This window comes from Juglans regia, chromosome 2 (assembly GCF_001411555.2).
Source record: "Juglans regia cultivar Chandler chromosome 2, Walnut 2.0, whole genome shotgun sequence".
Taxonomy (NCBI): domain Eukaryota; kingdom Viridiplantae; phylum Streptophyta; class Magnoliopsida; order Fagales; family Juglandaceae; genus Juglans; species Juglans regia.
The window spans coordinates 25,423,933-25,440,806 of record NC_049902.1 but is presented as its reverse complement, the minus strand read 5'-3'; the positions used below and the strand labels follow the sequence as shown (position 1 = coordinate 25,440,806).

The following is a 16,874-nucleotide window of genomic DNA, read 5'->3' as shown; positions in this document are numbered from 1 at the left end:
TATGATGAACTCTGCCAATGAACTTTATATTTGTTTCTATCTGACATATACATTGTTAGAGGCCTGTCCCTGCAGTACTAGGGAGTTAGATTACTGGAGCAATGACTATGGGTTTGAATATTATTCCAACTCATGTTACTTGGAATTTGCATGAACCAAAGCTTGGAAAACTTCAAATTAAACCAAGACTTATGTTAGATTACTGAGAATAAAGGCTTTGTTATGATGCGTGTGTGTATGTGATTTTTTCAATCATCGTTCCTAATGCTTTATAGAGTTACTAGTAATATTGTTCATCTGTTCACATTATTTTAGTTCATCTTCTTTCAGTAATGTTTCCTAAAGTTCAATTGTCCTTGACTTTATTTTCTTGTATTCAATTCAACACATAAAGTTGTAACTATCATATGATTTAGAAGTACAAATTATATTGTATTGCCAAGCTAATATTCTTTAGGGGAAGATCGTTTGAATTAGTCCAAAGCACACTTTAGTTGGCCGCATTTTATCATCATAATTGCCTAACGTCTTCCTTGATAACTATCACTAATGTCTCTTGGATCCGACTATGTTAATCCATTTCTTAAGGAACTTTAGATTGCTTGCAGCCACATTAAGATGCAACTAGGTGTTGTGTTTTGGACTATGTCCGTTGCCATCATTGTAAGGCAAATAAAGATCAAAGAGAACTTTTTGTCATCATTGAGAGTGGAGAGTGTGGGTATATAAGTATATTAATTATTTCTTTAGGAGATAGAAGGTGGGTTTTAAAACCCTGTGCATGTGTGCCTTTGTGGGTGTTGGTGTTCTGTTTTACAATGATATATGAGATTAACTCTATTTACATATATTTTTTTCATGCAATATCAGGGATTTCTACATCCTTCTTCCAGAACCTATTTGCCGCTACACTTGATTTTGGAAAGCAAGATGAAGAAGAAACAGTGCTTTTGGCAGAGCGTTAGCTAAATATGGGGGTAATAGCATTTTAATTAATTTGTTTTTGCTCTGTTATTTGATGGTTCCCTATGTGCTTTATATGACTAATCTTTTTGTGGTAAAAACTCAATTATATATGCTTTAACAAGATTATGTTTATTAAAATCCACTTATATGTTATTGCTGCTAAGCTTTATAATTTCTTTTCTTAAATATAATCTTAGCGAGTTCACTGGACATAAAAACTCTCACACTCTCTCTGCCAAAATGATACTGAAACAACGAAAATTCCAATAAAATCTTCCTGGAGCCAAATTTATAATGATGCCTTTCTTAGCATACCAAAATAAAAGTACGCTTATCTTTAGATTAGGTCTGTACTAATTGAATGCTCCTATTCATTTTCTCTCTGTTTCTTATGTGATATATGTCTTCTAATTGCATGTGAAGTTAGTGGGAGACTTGAATGCACATTATATTCTTTCTCAATGTGAGAGATATTGCAAAATTACTTTGTTCATGTTTCTTCTATTACATTTGAGTTGTCTTGAAAAATGGCTTTTATTACTTCATCAGAATTTGGTTAACCTTTAGGATTAAAGTTGCTTCATTGTATATTACTTATATATTATTAGCTTTCTCTTTATTATAGTCATTGTTGGTGGTTTACTCTACTAACCACGAGTATACATTGATTGTGTTCTCTCTTCCTTTCCGGAATGGAAGAATGTGACAAGGTGTGAGTACCTTCCCCTTTATATACATCATAAGCATGGTACAAATTTGTTTGCCTTTTATTCCTTGCACAAAAAGTAGTGAGATGAAAAGGGCATAGGGGCCTTCTTCTATCCTCTTGTGAGTAAACTAAGGTAGGGGTGCTACCCGTATGGTACAGGGCGGGAACTGCATTGTATGGGGCGGGGGCGCTATGGGGCGGGGGCGCCCATACAATGCTATGGGTAGGCGCCACCACCGTCCGACCACCTTGTCCAGCCCAACAATTTTTACCAAAAAGAAAAAAAGATCCAGCAAATCACACAAGGTAAAGTTATAGAGATTTAAGAAATGCAAACAAAAGAAACATACAAATCGAAAAAAATGTCACAAATCCAATAAAAGCCAAAACAAACATGCAAAATTACTGAGCAAACTAGATAACAAACAAAATCAAGTAATAGTCGCACCAACTGTTAATTGCACAGACCATCTCTGCCTAGACCCACGGGCCACAGATGGGGACCTGGGTCAAAAAGTGATGAGCGGTAGATCTTTATGGCCCATCGTCGCATTGATTGGACATTAAACTTGCAGAGCCATCAATCACGATCGCAATCGTTGGTCTCTAACTTACAGATCCAAAGCAGCAGCAAAAGGTCTTGGGTTTTAGAGACCCACGACAACGGAAAGAACGAAGAAGCTAACTTTGAGGAGATGGAAAATAAGAGATGAGAAAGGAGAGAGAAGAGATGACAGTAGCAACTGAAGTGTGGAAAGCTCGGAAGGTCGGGGATAGTAAAGATCGGGGAGAACAGGAGAAAATGAAGGGAGGACGGCGGCTCGGAAGGATAGAAATGAGACGAGGGAGTGAAAATGGTTTTTATAGTTAGGATATCGTTTTTTAGTATATATGATGATATTAGGATTTATATTGTTTTTATTATTATTATAAAATTACATATATGAATTTATTGATAATTAGGTCCCGACTTGCACGCGAGCCAACACATGGGCCTACTCTCCATCCGTCAAGGTGTCGTGTCATACCTACTGGTATGCTCAGGTTAGCTCATCAAATTTCTTCTAATCATCTTTTCTTATCATCATGATCTGATCACATCCCCATCTTCGTAACCCTCATGATCTATCTCGGTATTAAATTTTTTATTATTGGTGTCTTATATTTTTGATTTTGTTAATTTATTCATATTGTGTGGTTGCAAAAGATTTTTTGATGACAGCTTGTGAGATGAAGTTTTCTCGAAGTCCTTATAAAGTTACAGGTTCGATCTACAATTTAGTGCTTTAATATTATAGAACTATTTTTAAAAAATTAAAATAAGTATTGTAAAATATTTGTATTGTTATTCACTTTCTCTATTATTATAATTATTAATGGTTTATCCTGCTATGTTTTACATTCTTGTGTAGATGAGAGCTAAATATCTCACTTTTTGCAATGGAAGCACTCACTTTCGTAACACAGTATGAAAACCTTATACTGGTGGTTTATCGACGGTGGACTAGTGGTTTACTGACGGTGGATAGGCGCCACCACCGTCCGACCACCTTGTCCAGCCCAACAATTTTTACCAAAAAGAAAAAAAAATCCAGCAAATCACACAAGGTAAAGTTATAGAGATTTAAGAAATGCAAACAAAAGAAACATACAAATCGAAAAAAATGTCACAAATCCAATAAAAGCCAAAACAAACATGCAAAATTACTGAGCAAACTAGATAACAAACAAAATCAAGTAATAGTCGCACCAACTGTTAATTGCACAGACCATCTCTGCCTAGACCCACGGGCCACAGATGGGGACCTGGGTCAAAAAGTGATGAGCGGTAGATCTTTATGGCCCATCGTCGCATTGATTGGACATTAAACTTGCAGAGCCGTCAATCACGATCGCAATCGTTGGTCTCTAACTTACAGATCCAAAGTAGCAGCAAAAGGTCTTGGATTTTAGAGACCCACGACAACGGAAAGAACGAAGAAGCTAACTTTGAGGAGATGGAAAATAGGAGATGAGAAAGGAGAGAGAAGAGATGACAGTAGCAACTGAAGTGTGGAAAGCTCGGAAGGTCGGGGATAGTAAAGATCGGGGAGAACAAGAGAAAATGAAGGGAGGACGGCGGCTCGGAAGGATAGAAATGAGATGAGGGAGTGAAAATGGTTTTTATAGTTAGGATATCGTTTTTTAGTATATATGATGATATTAGGATTTATATTGTTTTTATTATTATTATAAAATTACATATATGAATTTATTGATAATTAGGTCCCGACTTGTACGCGAGCCAACACATGGGCCTACTCTCCATCCGTCAAGGTGTCGTGTCATACCTACTGGTATGCTCAGGTTAGCTCATCAATTTTCTTCTAATCATCTTTTCTTATCATCATGATCTGATCACATCCCCCATCTTCGTAACCCTCATGATCTATCTCGGTATTAAGTTTTTTATTATTGGTGTCTTATATTTTTGATTTTGTTAATTTATTCATATTGTGTGGTTGCAAAAGATTTTTTGATGACAGGTTGTGAGATGAAGTTTTCTCTATGTCCTTATAAAGTTACAGGTTCGATCTACAATTTAGTGCTTTAATATTATAGAACTATTTTTAAAAAATTAAAATAAGTATTGTAAAATATTTGTATTGTTATTCACTTTCTCTATTATTATAATTATTAATGGTTTATCCTGCTATGTTTTACATTCTTGTATAGATGAGAGCTAAATATCTCACTTTTTGCAATGGAAGCACTCACTTTCGTAACACAGTATGAAAACCTTATACTGGTGGTTTATCGACGGTGGACTAGTGGTTTACTGTTGGTGGATAGGCGCCACCACCGTCCGACCACCTTCTCCAGCCCAACAATTTTTACCAAAAAGAAAAAAAGATCCAGCAAATCACACAAGGTAAAGTTATAGAGATTTAAGAAATGCAAACAAAAGCTAAACCAAAGTAACAGATCAAACAAAAGAAACATACAAATCGAAAAAAATGTCACAAATCCAATAAAAGCCAAAACAAACATCCAAAATTACTGAGCAAACTAGACAACAAACAAAATCAAGTAATAATCGCACCAACTGTTAATTGCACAGACCATCTCTGCCGAGACCCACGGGCCACAGATGGGGGACTTGGGCCAAAAAGTGATGAGCGGTAGATCTTTATGGCCCATCGTCGCATCGATTGGACATTAAACTTGCAGAGCCGTCAATCACGATCGCAATCGTTGGTCTCTAACTTACAGATCCAAAGTAGCAGCAAAAGGTCTTGGGTTTTAGAGACCCACGACAACGGAAAGAACGAAGAAGCTAACTTTGAGGAGATGGAAAATAGGAGATGAGAAAGGAGAGAGAAGAGATGACAGTAGCAACTGAAGTGTGGAAAGCTCGGAAGGTCGGGGATAGGAAAGATCGGGGAGAACAAGAGAAAATGAAGGGAGGACGGCGGCTCGGAAGGATAGAAATGAGACGAGGGAGTGAAAATGGTTTTTATAGTTAGGATATCGTTTTTTAGTATATATGATGATATTAGGATTTATATTGTTTTTATTATTATTATAAAATTACATATATGAATTTATTGATAATTAGGTCCCGACTTTCTCGCGAGCCAACACATGGGCCTACTCTCCATTGGTCAAGGTGTCGTGTCATACCTACTGGTATGCTCAGGTTAGCTCCTCATTTTTCATCTAATCATCTTTTCGTATTATCTTGATCTGATCACATCCCCATCTTCGTAACTCTCATGATCTATCTCGGTATTATTAGCGAAACTTTTTGTTGTTGGAGTTTTATATTATTGTTTTTGTTAATTTCTTCATATTGTGTGGTCGAAAAAGATTTTGAGATGACAGGTTGTGAGATGAAGATTTCTCGAAGTCGTTATAAAGTTACAGGTTCGATCTTCAATTTAGTGCTTCAATCTTATAGATCTATTTTTAAAAAATTAAAATATATATTTTAAAATATTTGTATTGTTATTCAGTTTCTTTATTACTATAATTACTAATGGTTTATCCTGCTATGTTTTACATTCTTGGGTAGATGAGAGCTAAATATCTCACTTTTTGCAATGGAAGCACTCACTTTCGTAACACAGTATGAAAACCTTATACTGGTGGTTTATCGACGGTGGACTAGTGGTTTACTGACGGTGGATAGGCGCCACCACCGTCCGACCACCTTGTCCAGCCCAGCAATTTTTACAAAAAAAAAGATCCAGCAAATCACTCAAGTTAAAGTTATAGATTTAAGAAATGCAAACAAAAGCTAAACCAAAGTAACAGATCAAACAAAAGAAACATACAAATCGAAAAAAATGACACAAATCCAATAAAAGCCAAAACAAACATGCAAAATTACTGAGCAAACTAGATAACAAACAAAATCAAGTAATAGTTGCACCAACTGTTAATTGCACAGACCATCTCTGCTGAGACCCACGGGCCACAGATGGGGACTTGGGCCAAAAAGTGATGAGCGGTAGATCTTTATGGCCCATCGTCGCATCTATTGGACATTAAACTTGCAGATCCGTCACCCATGATCGCAATCGTTGGTCTCTAACTTACTGATCCAAAGTAGCAGCAAAAGGTCTTGGGTTTTAGAGACCCACGACAACGGAAAGAACGGAGAAGCTAACTTTGAGGAGATGGAACATAGGAGATGAGAAAGGAGAGAGAAGAGATGACAGTAGCAACTGAAGTGTGGAAAGCTCGGAAGGTCGGGGATAGTAAAGATCGGGGTGAACAGGAGAAAATGAAGGGAGGATAGCGGCTCGGAAGGATAGAAATGAGACGAGGGAGTGAAAATGATTTTTATAGTTAGGATATCGTTTTTTAGTATATATCATGATATTAGGATTTATATTGTTTTTATTATTATTATAAAATTACATATAAGAATTTATTGATAATTAGGTCCCGACTTTCACGCGAGCCAACACATGGGCCTACTCTCCATCGGTCAAGGTGTCGTGTCATACCTACTGGTATGCTCAGTTTAGCTCCTCATTTTTCATCTAATCATCGTTTCATATTATCATGATCTGATCACATCCCCATCTTCGTAACCCTCATGATCTATCTCGGTTTTATTAGTGAAACTTTTTGTTGTTGGAGTTTTATATTATTGTTTTTGTTAATTTCTTCATATTATGTGGTTGAAAAAGATTTTGAGATGACAGGTTGTGAGATGAAGATTTCTCGAAGTCGTTATAAAGTTACAGGTTCGATCTACAATTTAGTGCTTCTATCTTATAGATCTATTTTTAAAAAATTAAAATATATATTTTAAAATATTTGTATTGTTAGTCACTTTCTTTATTACTATAATTATTAATGGCTTATCCTGCTATGTTTTACATTCTTGGGTAGATGAGAGCTAAATATCTCACTTTTTGCAATGGAAGCACTCACTTTCGTAACACAGTATGAAAACCTTATACTGGTGGTTTATCGACGGTGGACTAGTGGTTTACTGTTGGTGGATAGGCGCCACCACCGTCCGACCACCTTCTCCAGCCCAACAATTTTTACCAAAAAGAAAAAAAGATCCAGCAAATCACACAAGGTAAAGTTATAGAGATTTAAGAAATGCAAACAAAAGCTAAACCAAAGTAACAGATCAAACAAAAGAAACATACAAATCGAAAAAAATGTCACAAATCCAATAAAAGCCAAAACAAACATGCAAAATTACTGAGCAAACTAGATAACAAACAAAATCAAGTAATAGTCGCACCAACTGTTAATTGCACAGACCATCTCTGCCTAGACCCACGGGCCACAGATGGGGACCTGGGTCAAAAAGTGATGAGCGGTAGATCTTTATGGCCCATCGTCGCATCTATTGGAGATCCGTCACCCAGGATCGCAATCGTTGGTCTCTAACTTACGGATCCAAAGTAGAAGAAAAAGGTCTTGGGTTTTAGAGACCCACGACAACTGAAAGAACGGAGAAGCTAACTTTGAGGAGATGGAAAATAGGAGATGAGAAAGGAGAGAGAAGAGATGACAGTAGCAACTGAAGTGTGGAAAGCTCGGAAGGTCGGGGATAGTAAAGATCGGGGAGAATAGGAGAAAATGAAGGGAGGACGGCGGCTCGGAAGGATAGAAATGAGACGAGGGAGTGAAAATGGTTTTTATAGTTAGGATATCGTTTTTTAGTATATATGATAATATTAGGATTTATATTGTTTTTATTATTATTATAAAATTACATATATGAATTTATTGATAATTAGGTCCCGACTTGCACGCGAGCCAACACATTGGCCTACTCTCCATCGGTCAAGGTGTCGTGTCATACCTACTGGTATGCTCAGGTTAGCTCATCAAATTTCTTCTAATCATCTTTTCTTATCATCATGATCTGATCACATCCCCCATCTTCGTAACCCTCATGATCTATCTCGGTATTAAATTATTTATTATTGGTGTTTTATATTATTGATTTTGTTAATTTATTCATATTGTGTGGTTGCAAAAGATTTTTTGATGACAGGTTGTGAGATGAAGTTTTCTCGAAGTCCTTATAAAGTTACAGGTTCGATCTACAATTTAGTGCTTTAATATTATAGAACTATTTTTAAAAAATTAAAATAAGTATTGTAAAATATTTGTATTGTTATTCACTTTCTCTATTATTATAATTATTAATGGTTTATCCTGCTATGTTTTACATTCTTGTGTAGATGAGAGCTAAATATCTCACTTTTTGCAATGGAAGCACTCACTTTCGTAACTCAGTATGAAAACCTTATACTGGTGGTTTATCGACGGTGGACTAGTGGTTTACTGACGGTGGATAGGCGCCACCACCGTCCGACCACCTTGTCCAGCCCAACAATTTTTACAAAAAAAAAAAAATAGATCCAGCAAATCGCACAAGTTAAAGTTATAGATTTATGAAATGCAAACAAAAGCTAAACCAAAGCAAGAGATCAAACAAAAAGAAACTTACAAATCAAAAAAAATGTCACAAATCCAATAAAAGCCAAAACAAACATGCAAAATTACTGAGCAAACTAGATAACAAACAAAATCAAGTAATAGTCGCACCAACTGTTAATTGCACAGACCATCTCTGCCTAGACCCACGGGCCATAGATGGGGACCTGGGTCAAAAAGTGATGAGCGGTAGATCTTTATGGCCCATCGTCGCATCTATTGGACATTAAACTTGCAGATCCGTCACCCAGGATCGCAATCGTTGGTCTCTAACTTACGGATCCAAAGTAGCAGAAAAAGGTCTTTGGTTTTAGAGACCCACGAAAACGGAAAGAACGGAGAAGCTAACTTTGTGGAGATGGAAAATAGGAGATGAGAAAGGAGAGAGAAGAGATGACAGTAGCAACTGAAGTGTGGAAAGCTCGGAAGGTCGGGGATAGTAAAGATTGGGGAGAACAGTAGAAAATGAAGGGAGGACGGCGGCTCGGAAGGATAGAAATGAGACGAGGGAGTGAAAATGGTTTTTATAGTTAGGACATCGTTTTTTAGTATATATGATAATATTAGGATTTATATTGTTTTTATTATTATTATAAAATTACATATATGAATTTATTGATAATTAGGTCCCGACTTGCACGCGAGCCAACACTTGGGCCAACTCTCCATCGGTCAAGGTGTCGTGTCATACCTACTGGTATGCTCAGGTTAGCTCATCAAATTTCTTCTAATCATCTTTTCTTATCATCATGATCTGATCACATCCCCATCATCGTAACCCTCATGATCTATATCGGTATTAAATTTTTTATTATTGGTGTTTTATATTATTGATTTTGTTAATTTCTTCATATTGTGTGGTTGCAAAAGATTTTTTGATGACAGGTTGTGAGATGAAGTTTTCTCGAAGTCCTTATAAAGTTACAGGTTCGATCTACAATTTAGTGCTTTAATATTATATAACTTTTTTTAAAAAATTAAAATAAGTATTGTAAAATATTTGTATTGTTATTCAATTTCTCTATTATTATAATTATTAATGGTTTATCCTGCTATGTTTTACATTCTTGTGTAGATGAGAGCTAAATATCTCACTTTTTGCAATGGAAGCACTCACTTTCGTAACTCAGTATGAAAACCTTATACTGGTGGTTTATCGACGGTGGACTAGTGGTTTACTGACGGTGGATAGGCGCCACCACCGTCCGACCACCTTGTCCAGCCCAACAATTTTTACAAAAAAAAAAAATAGATCCAGCAAATCACACAAGTTAAAGTTATAGATTTAAGAAATGCAAACAAAAGCTAAACCAAAGTAAGAGATCAAACAAAAAGAGACTCACAAATCGAAAAAAATGTCACAAATCCAATAAAAGCCAAAACAAACATGCAAAATTACTGAGCAAACTAGATAACAAACAAAATCAAGTAATAGTCGCACCAACTATTAATTGCACAGACCATCTCTGCCTAGACCCACGGGCCACAGATGGGGACCTGGGTCTAAAAGTGATGAGCGGTAGATCTTTATGGCCCTTCGTCGCATCTATTGGACATTAAACTTGCAGAGCCGTCAATCACGATCGCAATCGTTGGTCTCTAACTTACAGATCCAAAGTAGTAGCAAAAGGTCTTGGGTTTTAGAGACCCACGACAACGGAAAGAACGAAGAAGCTAACTTTGAGGAGATGGAAAATCGGAGATGAGAAAGGAGAGAGAAGAGATGACAGTAGCAACTGAAGTGTGGAAAGCTCGGAAGGTCGGGGATAGTAAAGATCGGGGAGATCAGGAGAAAATGAAGGGAGGACGGCGGCTCGGAAGGATAGAAATGAGACGAAGGAGTGAAAATGGTATTTATAGTTAGGATATCGTTTTTTAGTATATATGATAATATTAGGATTTATATTGTTTTTATTATTATTATAAAATTACATATATGAATTTATTGATAATTAGGTCTCGACTTTCACGCGAGCCAACACACGGGCCTACTCTCCATCGGTCAAGGTGTCGTGTCATACCTACTGGTATGCTCAGGTTAGCTCCTCATTTTTCATCTAATCATCTTTTCATATTATCATGATCTGATCACATCCCCATCTTCGTAACCCTCATGATCTATCTCGGTATTATTAGTGAAACTTTTTGTTGTTGGAGTTTTATATTATTGTTTTTGTTAATTTCTTCATATTGTGTGATCTAAAAAGATTTTGAGATGACAGGTTGTGAGATGAAGATTTCTCGAAGTCGTTATAAAGTTACAGGTTCGATCTACAATTTAGTGCTTCTATCTTATAGATCTATTTTTAAAAAATTAAAATATATATTTTAAAATATTTGTATTGTTATTCACTTTCTTTATTACTATAATTATTAATGGTTTATCCTGCTATGTTTTACATTTTTGTGTAGATGGGAGCTAAATATCTCACTTTTTGCAATGTAAGCACTCACTTTCGTAACTCAGTATGAAAACCTTATATTGGTGGTTTATCGACGGTGGACTAGTGGTTTACTGACAGTGGATAGGCGCCACCACCGTCCGACCACCTTGTCCAGCCCAACAATTTTTACAAAAAAAAAAAAAGATCCAGCAAATCACACAAGTTAAAGTTATAGATTTAAGAAATGCAAACAAAAGCTAAACCAAAGTAATGGATCAAACAAAAGAAACTTACAAATCGAAAAAAATGTCCCAAATCCAATAAAAGCCAAAACAAACATGCAAAATTACTGAGCAAACTAGATAACAAACAAAATCAAGTAATAGTCGCACCAACTGTTAATTGCACAGACCATCTCTGCCTAGACCCACGGGCCACAGATGGGGACCTGGGTCAAAAAGTGATGAGCGGTAGATCTTTATGGCCCATCGTCGCATCTATTGGACATTAAACTTGCAGAGCCGTCAATCAGGATCGCAATCGTTGGTCTCTAACTTACAGATCCAAAGTAGCAGCAAAAGGTCTTTGGTTTTAGAGCCCGACGACAATGGAAAGAACGAAGAAGCTAACTTTAAGGAGATGGAAAATAGGAGATGAGAAAGGAGAGAGAAGAGATGACTGTAGCAACTGAAGTGTGGAAAGCTCGGAGTGAAAATGGTTTTTATAGTTAGGATATCGTTTTTTAGTATATATGGTGATACTACGATTTATATTGTTTTTATTATTATTATAAATTTACATATATATATTTATTTATATTTAGGTCCCGACTTTCAATCGAGCCAACACATGGGCCTACTCTCCATCGATTAAGGTGTCGTGTCATACCTACTGGTATGCTCAGGTTAGCTCCTCATTTTTTATCTAGTCATGTTTTCATATTATCATGATCTGATCACTTCCCCATCTTCGTAACCGTCTTGTTCTATCTCGGTATTATTAGTGAAATTTTTTTTGTTGGTGTTTTATATTATTCTTTTTGTTGATTTATTCATATTGTGTGGTTGCAAAAGATTTTGAGATGACAGGTTGTGAGATGAAGATTTCTCGAAGTTGTTATAAAGTTACAGGTTCGATCTACAATTTAGTGCTTCAATCTTATAGATCTATTTTAAAAAAATTAAAATATGTATTGTAAAATATTTGTATTGTTATTCACTTTCTCTATTATTATAATTATTAATAGTTTATCCTGCTATGTTTTACATTCTTGTGTAGATGAGAGCTAAATATCTCACTTTTTGCAATGGAAGCACTCACTTTTGTAACATCGTATGAAAACCTTATACTGGTGGTTTATCGACGGTGGACTAGTGATTTATTGACGGTGGATTGGCGCCACCACCGTCCGACCACTTTGTCCAACCCAACAATTTTTACAAAAAAAAAAAAAGTATCTAGCAAATCACACAAGGTAAAGTTATAGATTTAAGAAATGCAAACAAAAGCTAAACCAAAGTAACAGATAAAAAAAAACAAACTTACAAATTGAAAAAAATGTCACAAATCAAATAAATGCCAAAACAAACATATAAAACTACTGAGCAAACTAGACAACAAACAAAATCAAGTAATAATCGCACCAACTGTTAATTGCACAGACCATCTCTGCCTAGACCCATGGGCATAGATGGACCTGGGTCAAAAAGTGATGAGCGGTAGATCTTTATGGCGCATCGTCGCATCTATTGGACATTAAACTTGCAGAGCCGTCACCCATGATCGCAATCATTGGTCTCTAACTTACAGATCCAAAGTAGCAGCAAAAGGTCTTGGGTTTTAGAGACCCACGACAACGGAAAGAACGAAGAAGCTAACTTTGAGGAGATGGAAAATAGGAGATGAGAAAGGAGAGAGAAGAGATGACAGTAGCAACTGAAGTGTGGAAAGCTCGGAAGGTTGGGGATAGTAAGGATCGGGGAGAACAGGAGAAAATGAAGGGAGGACGGCGGCTCGGAAGGATAGAAATGAGACGAGAGAGTGAAAATGGTTTTTATAGTTTGGATATCGTTTTTTAGTATATATGATTATACTACGATTTATATTATTTATATTATTATTATAATTTTACATATATATTTATTTACATTTAGGTCCCGACTTTCAATCGAGCCAACACATGGGCCTACTCTCCATCGGTCAAGGTGTCATGTCATACCTACTGATATGCTCAGGTTAGCTCCTCATTTTTCATCTAAACATCTTTTCATATCATCATGATCTGATCACATCCCCATCTTCGTAACCGTCATGATCTATCTCGGTATGATTAGTGAAATTTTTTGTTGTCGTTTTATATTCTTGTTTTTGTTAATTTATTCATATTGTGTGGTTGCAAAAGATTTTGAGATGACAGGTTGTGAGATGAAGATTTCTCGAAGTCATTATAAGGTTACAGGTTCAATCTACAATTTAGTGCTTCAATCTTATAGATCTGTTTTTAAAAAATTAAAATATATATTGTAAAATATTTGTATTGTTATTCACTTTCTCTATTATTATAATTATTAATGGTTTATCCTGCTATGTTTTACATTCTTGTGTAGATGAGAGCTAAATATCTCACTTTTTGCAATGGAAGCACTCACTTTCGTAACAAAGTATGAAAACCTTATACTGGTGGTTTATCGACAGTGGACTAGTGGTTTACCGACGGTGGATTGTTGCCACCACCATCCGACCACCTTGTCCAACCCAACAATTTTTGCCAAAAAAAAAAAAATATGCAACAATTCACACAAGGTAAATTTATAGATTTAAGAAATGCAAACAAAAGCTAAAGCAGAGTAACAGATCAAACTAAACAAACTTACATATCGAAAAAAATGTCACAAATCCAATAAAAGCCAAAACATACATACAAAATTATTGACCAAACTAGACAACAAACAAAATCAAGTAATAATCACACCATCTGTAAATTGCACGGACCATCTTTGTCTAGACCCACGGGCCAGAGATGCGTACTTGGGTCAAGAAGAGATGAGCGGTAGATGTTTAAGGCCCATGGTCGCATCTATTGAACATTAAACTTTCGATGCCGTCACCCATGATCGCAATTGTTGGTCGCTAACTTATAGATGCAAAGCAGTAGCTAAAGGTCTTGGGTCGTAGAGACCCATGACAACGGAAAGAACGAAGAAGCTAACTTAGTGGAGGTCGATATTAGGGGATGAGAGAGGAGAGAGAAAAGAGAGGAGAGGACGATAGCAACTGATGTGTGGAAAGCTCGGAAGGTAGGGGATAGTGAAGATTGGGGAGAATAGGAGAAAATGAATGGAGGGCGGCGGCTCGGAAGGATCGAAATATGACGAGGGAGTGAAATTGGTTTTTATAGTTGGGATATCGTTTTTTAGTATATATGATGATACTATGATTTATATTGTTTTTATTATTATTATAAATTTACATATATATATATATATATTTATATTTAGGTCCCGACTTTGACGCAAACCAACACATGGGCCTACTCTCCATCGGTCAAGGCATTGTGTCAAACCTACTGGTCTGCTCGGGTTAGCTCATCAAACAAAAAGTCAACAAACAAACAGATCAAAGTAAACAAACTTACATATTGAAAAAAAAGTCACAAATCCAATAAAAGTCAAAACAAACATACAAAATTACTGAGCAAACTAGACAACAAACAAAATCAAGTAATAATCGCACCATTTGTGAATTGCACGGACCATCTTTGTCTAGACCCACGGGCAGAGATGTGAACCTGGGTCAAGAAGAGATGAGCGGTAGATCTTTAAGGCCCATGGTCGCATCTATTGGACATTAAACTTGCTGATCTGTCACCCATGATCGCAATTGTTGGTCTTTAACTTACAGATCCAAAGCAGCAGCTAAAGGTCTTGAGTCGTAGAGACCCATGACAACGGAAAGAACGAGGAAGCCAACTTAGAGGAGGTGGAAAATAGGAGATGAGAAAGGAGAGAGAAGAGAGAGGAGAGGACGATAGCGACTAAAGTGTGGAAAGCTCGGAAGGTAGGGGATAGTGAAGATTGGCGAGAACAGGAGCAAAATGAAGGGAGGACGGCGGCTCGGAAGGATAGAAATGAGACGAGGGCGTGAAATTGGTTTTTATAGTTAGGAGATCGTTTTTTAGTATATATGATGATATTATGATTTATATTGTTTTTATTGTTATTATAAATTTACATATATATATTTATTTATATTTAGGTCCTGACTTTGACGCAAGCCAACACATGGGCATACGCTCCATCGGTCAAGGCGTCGTGTCATACCTACTGGTATGCTCGGGTTAGATCATCATTTTTCATCTCATCATCTTTGCATATCATCATGATCTGATCACATCCCCATCTTCGTAACCATCATGATCTACCTCGGTATTATAAGTGAAATTTTTTGCTGTTGGTTTTTTATATTATTGTTTTTGTTGATTTATTCATATTGTGTGCTTGCAAAGGATTTTATGATGACAGGTTGTGAGGTGAAGATTTCTCAAAGTCGTTATAAAGCTACAGGTTCGATCTACAATTTAGTGCTTCAATCTTATTGATCTATTTTTAAAAAATTAAAATATGTATTGTAAAATATTTGTATTGTTATTCACTTTCTCTATTATTATTATTATTAATGGTTTATCCTGCTATGTTTTACATTCTTGTGTAGATGAGAGCTAAATATCTCACTTTTTGCAATGGAAGCACTCACTTTCATAGCAAAGTATAAAAACCTTATACTGGTGGTTTATCGACGGTGGACTAGTGGTTTACCAACGGTGTATTGGCGCCACCACCATCCTACCACGTAGTCCAACCCAACAATTTTAACAAAAAAAAAAATGTCCAACAAATCACACAAGGTAAAGTTATAGATTTAAGAATTGCAAGCAAAAGCTAAAGCACAGTAACAGATCAAACTAAACAAACTTACATATCGAAAAAAATGTCACAAATCCAATAAAAACCAAAACAAACATACAAAATTACTGAGCAAACTAGACAACAAACAAAAAAAAGTATTAATCGAACTATCTGTGAATTGCACAGACCATCTCTACCTAGACCCAAGAGCCACAGATGAGGACCTGGGTCAAAAAGAGATGAGTGGTAGATCTTTTGGGCCCATTGTCGCATCTATTGGACATTAAACTTGCAGAGGTGTTACCCATAATCGCAATTGTAGGTCTCTAACTTACAGATCCAAAGCAGTAGCAAAAGGTCTTGGGTCGTAGAGACCCACGACAACGGAAAGAACGAAGAAGCTAACTTAGAGGAGGAGGAAAATAGGAGATGAGAAAGGAGAGAGAAGAGCGGACGGTAGCAACTGATGTGTGGAAAGCTCGGAAGGTTGGGGATAATGAAGAATGCGGAGAACATGAGAAAATGAAGGGAGGACGGCGGTTCGGAAGGATAGAAATGAGACGAGGGAGTGAAAGTGGTTTCTTTAGTTAGGATATCGTTTTTTTGTGTATATGATGATACTATGATTTATATTGTTTTATTATTATTATAATTTTACATATATATATATATATTTATATTTTGGTCCCGACTTTCAAGGTAGCCAACACATGGGCCTACTCTCCTTCGGTCAAGGTGTCGTGTCATACCTACTTGTATGCTCAGGTTAGCTCATCATTATTCATCTCATCATCTTTTCATCTCATCATGATCTGATCACACCCCCATCTTCGTAACCATCATGATCTATCTCAGTATTATTAGTGAAATTTTTTGTCATTGGTGTTTTATATTATTGTTTTTGTTAATTTATTCATATTGTATGGTTGCAAAAGATTTTGTGATGACAAG

At 36.2% G+C, this 16,874-nt stretch overlaps 1 protein-coding gene across 1 annotated transcript; it reads left to right on the top strand.

Moving 5' to 3' along the window:
• The first annotated feature begins 1,914 nt into the window (after positions 1-1,914).
• LOC118347725 lies at positions 1,915-11,899 on the top strand. The gene is made up of 10 exons (XM_035687853.1): positions 1,915-1,981; positions 2,639-2,719; positions 2,883-2,939; positions 7,930-8,010; positions 8,175-8,231; positions 9,262-9,342; positions 9,506-9,562; positions 10,592-10,672; positions 10,858-10,899; positions 11,843-11,899. The coding sequence occupies exons 2-10, from the start codon at positions 2,665-2,667 to the stop codon at positions 11,890-11,892; spliced, it is 561 nt and encodes a 186-aa protein (XP_035543746.1). The 5' UTR covers positions 1,915-1,981; positions 2,639-2,664; the 3' UTR covers positions 11,893-11,899.
• Positions 11,900-16,874: the final 4,975 nt, after the last annotated feature.

What these genes read in the sequence shown, in the direction of transcription:
- LOC118347725 (XM_035687853.1), top strand. Translation starts at nt 2,665, where the DNA reads ATGGGCCTACTCTCCATCCGTCAAGGTGTCGTGTCATACCTACTGGTA. An exon ending in ATACCTACTGGTATGCTCAG is followed by an intron (nt 10,673 to 10,857) that starts GTTAGCTCCTCA and finishes TTGAGATGACAG; the next exon opens with GTTGTGAGATGAAGATTTCT. An exon ending in AAGTCGTTATAAAGTTACAG is followed by an intron (nt 10,900 to 11,842) that starts GTTCGATCTACA and finishes ATTTATATTTAG; the next exon opens with GTCCCGACTTTCAATCGAGC.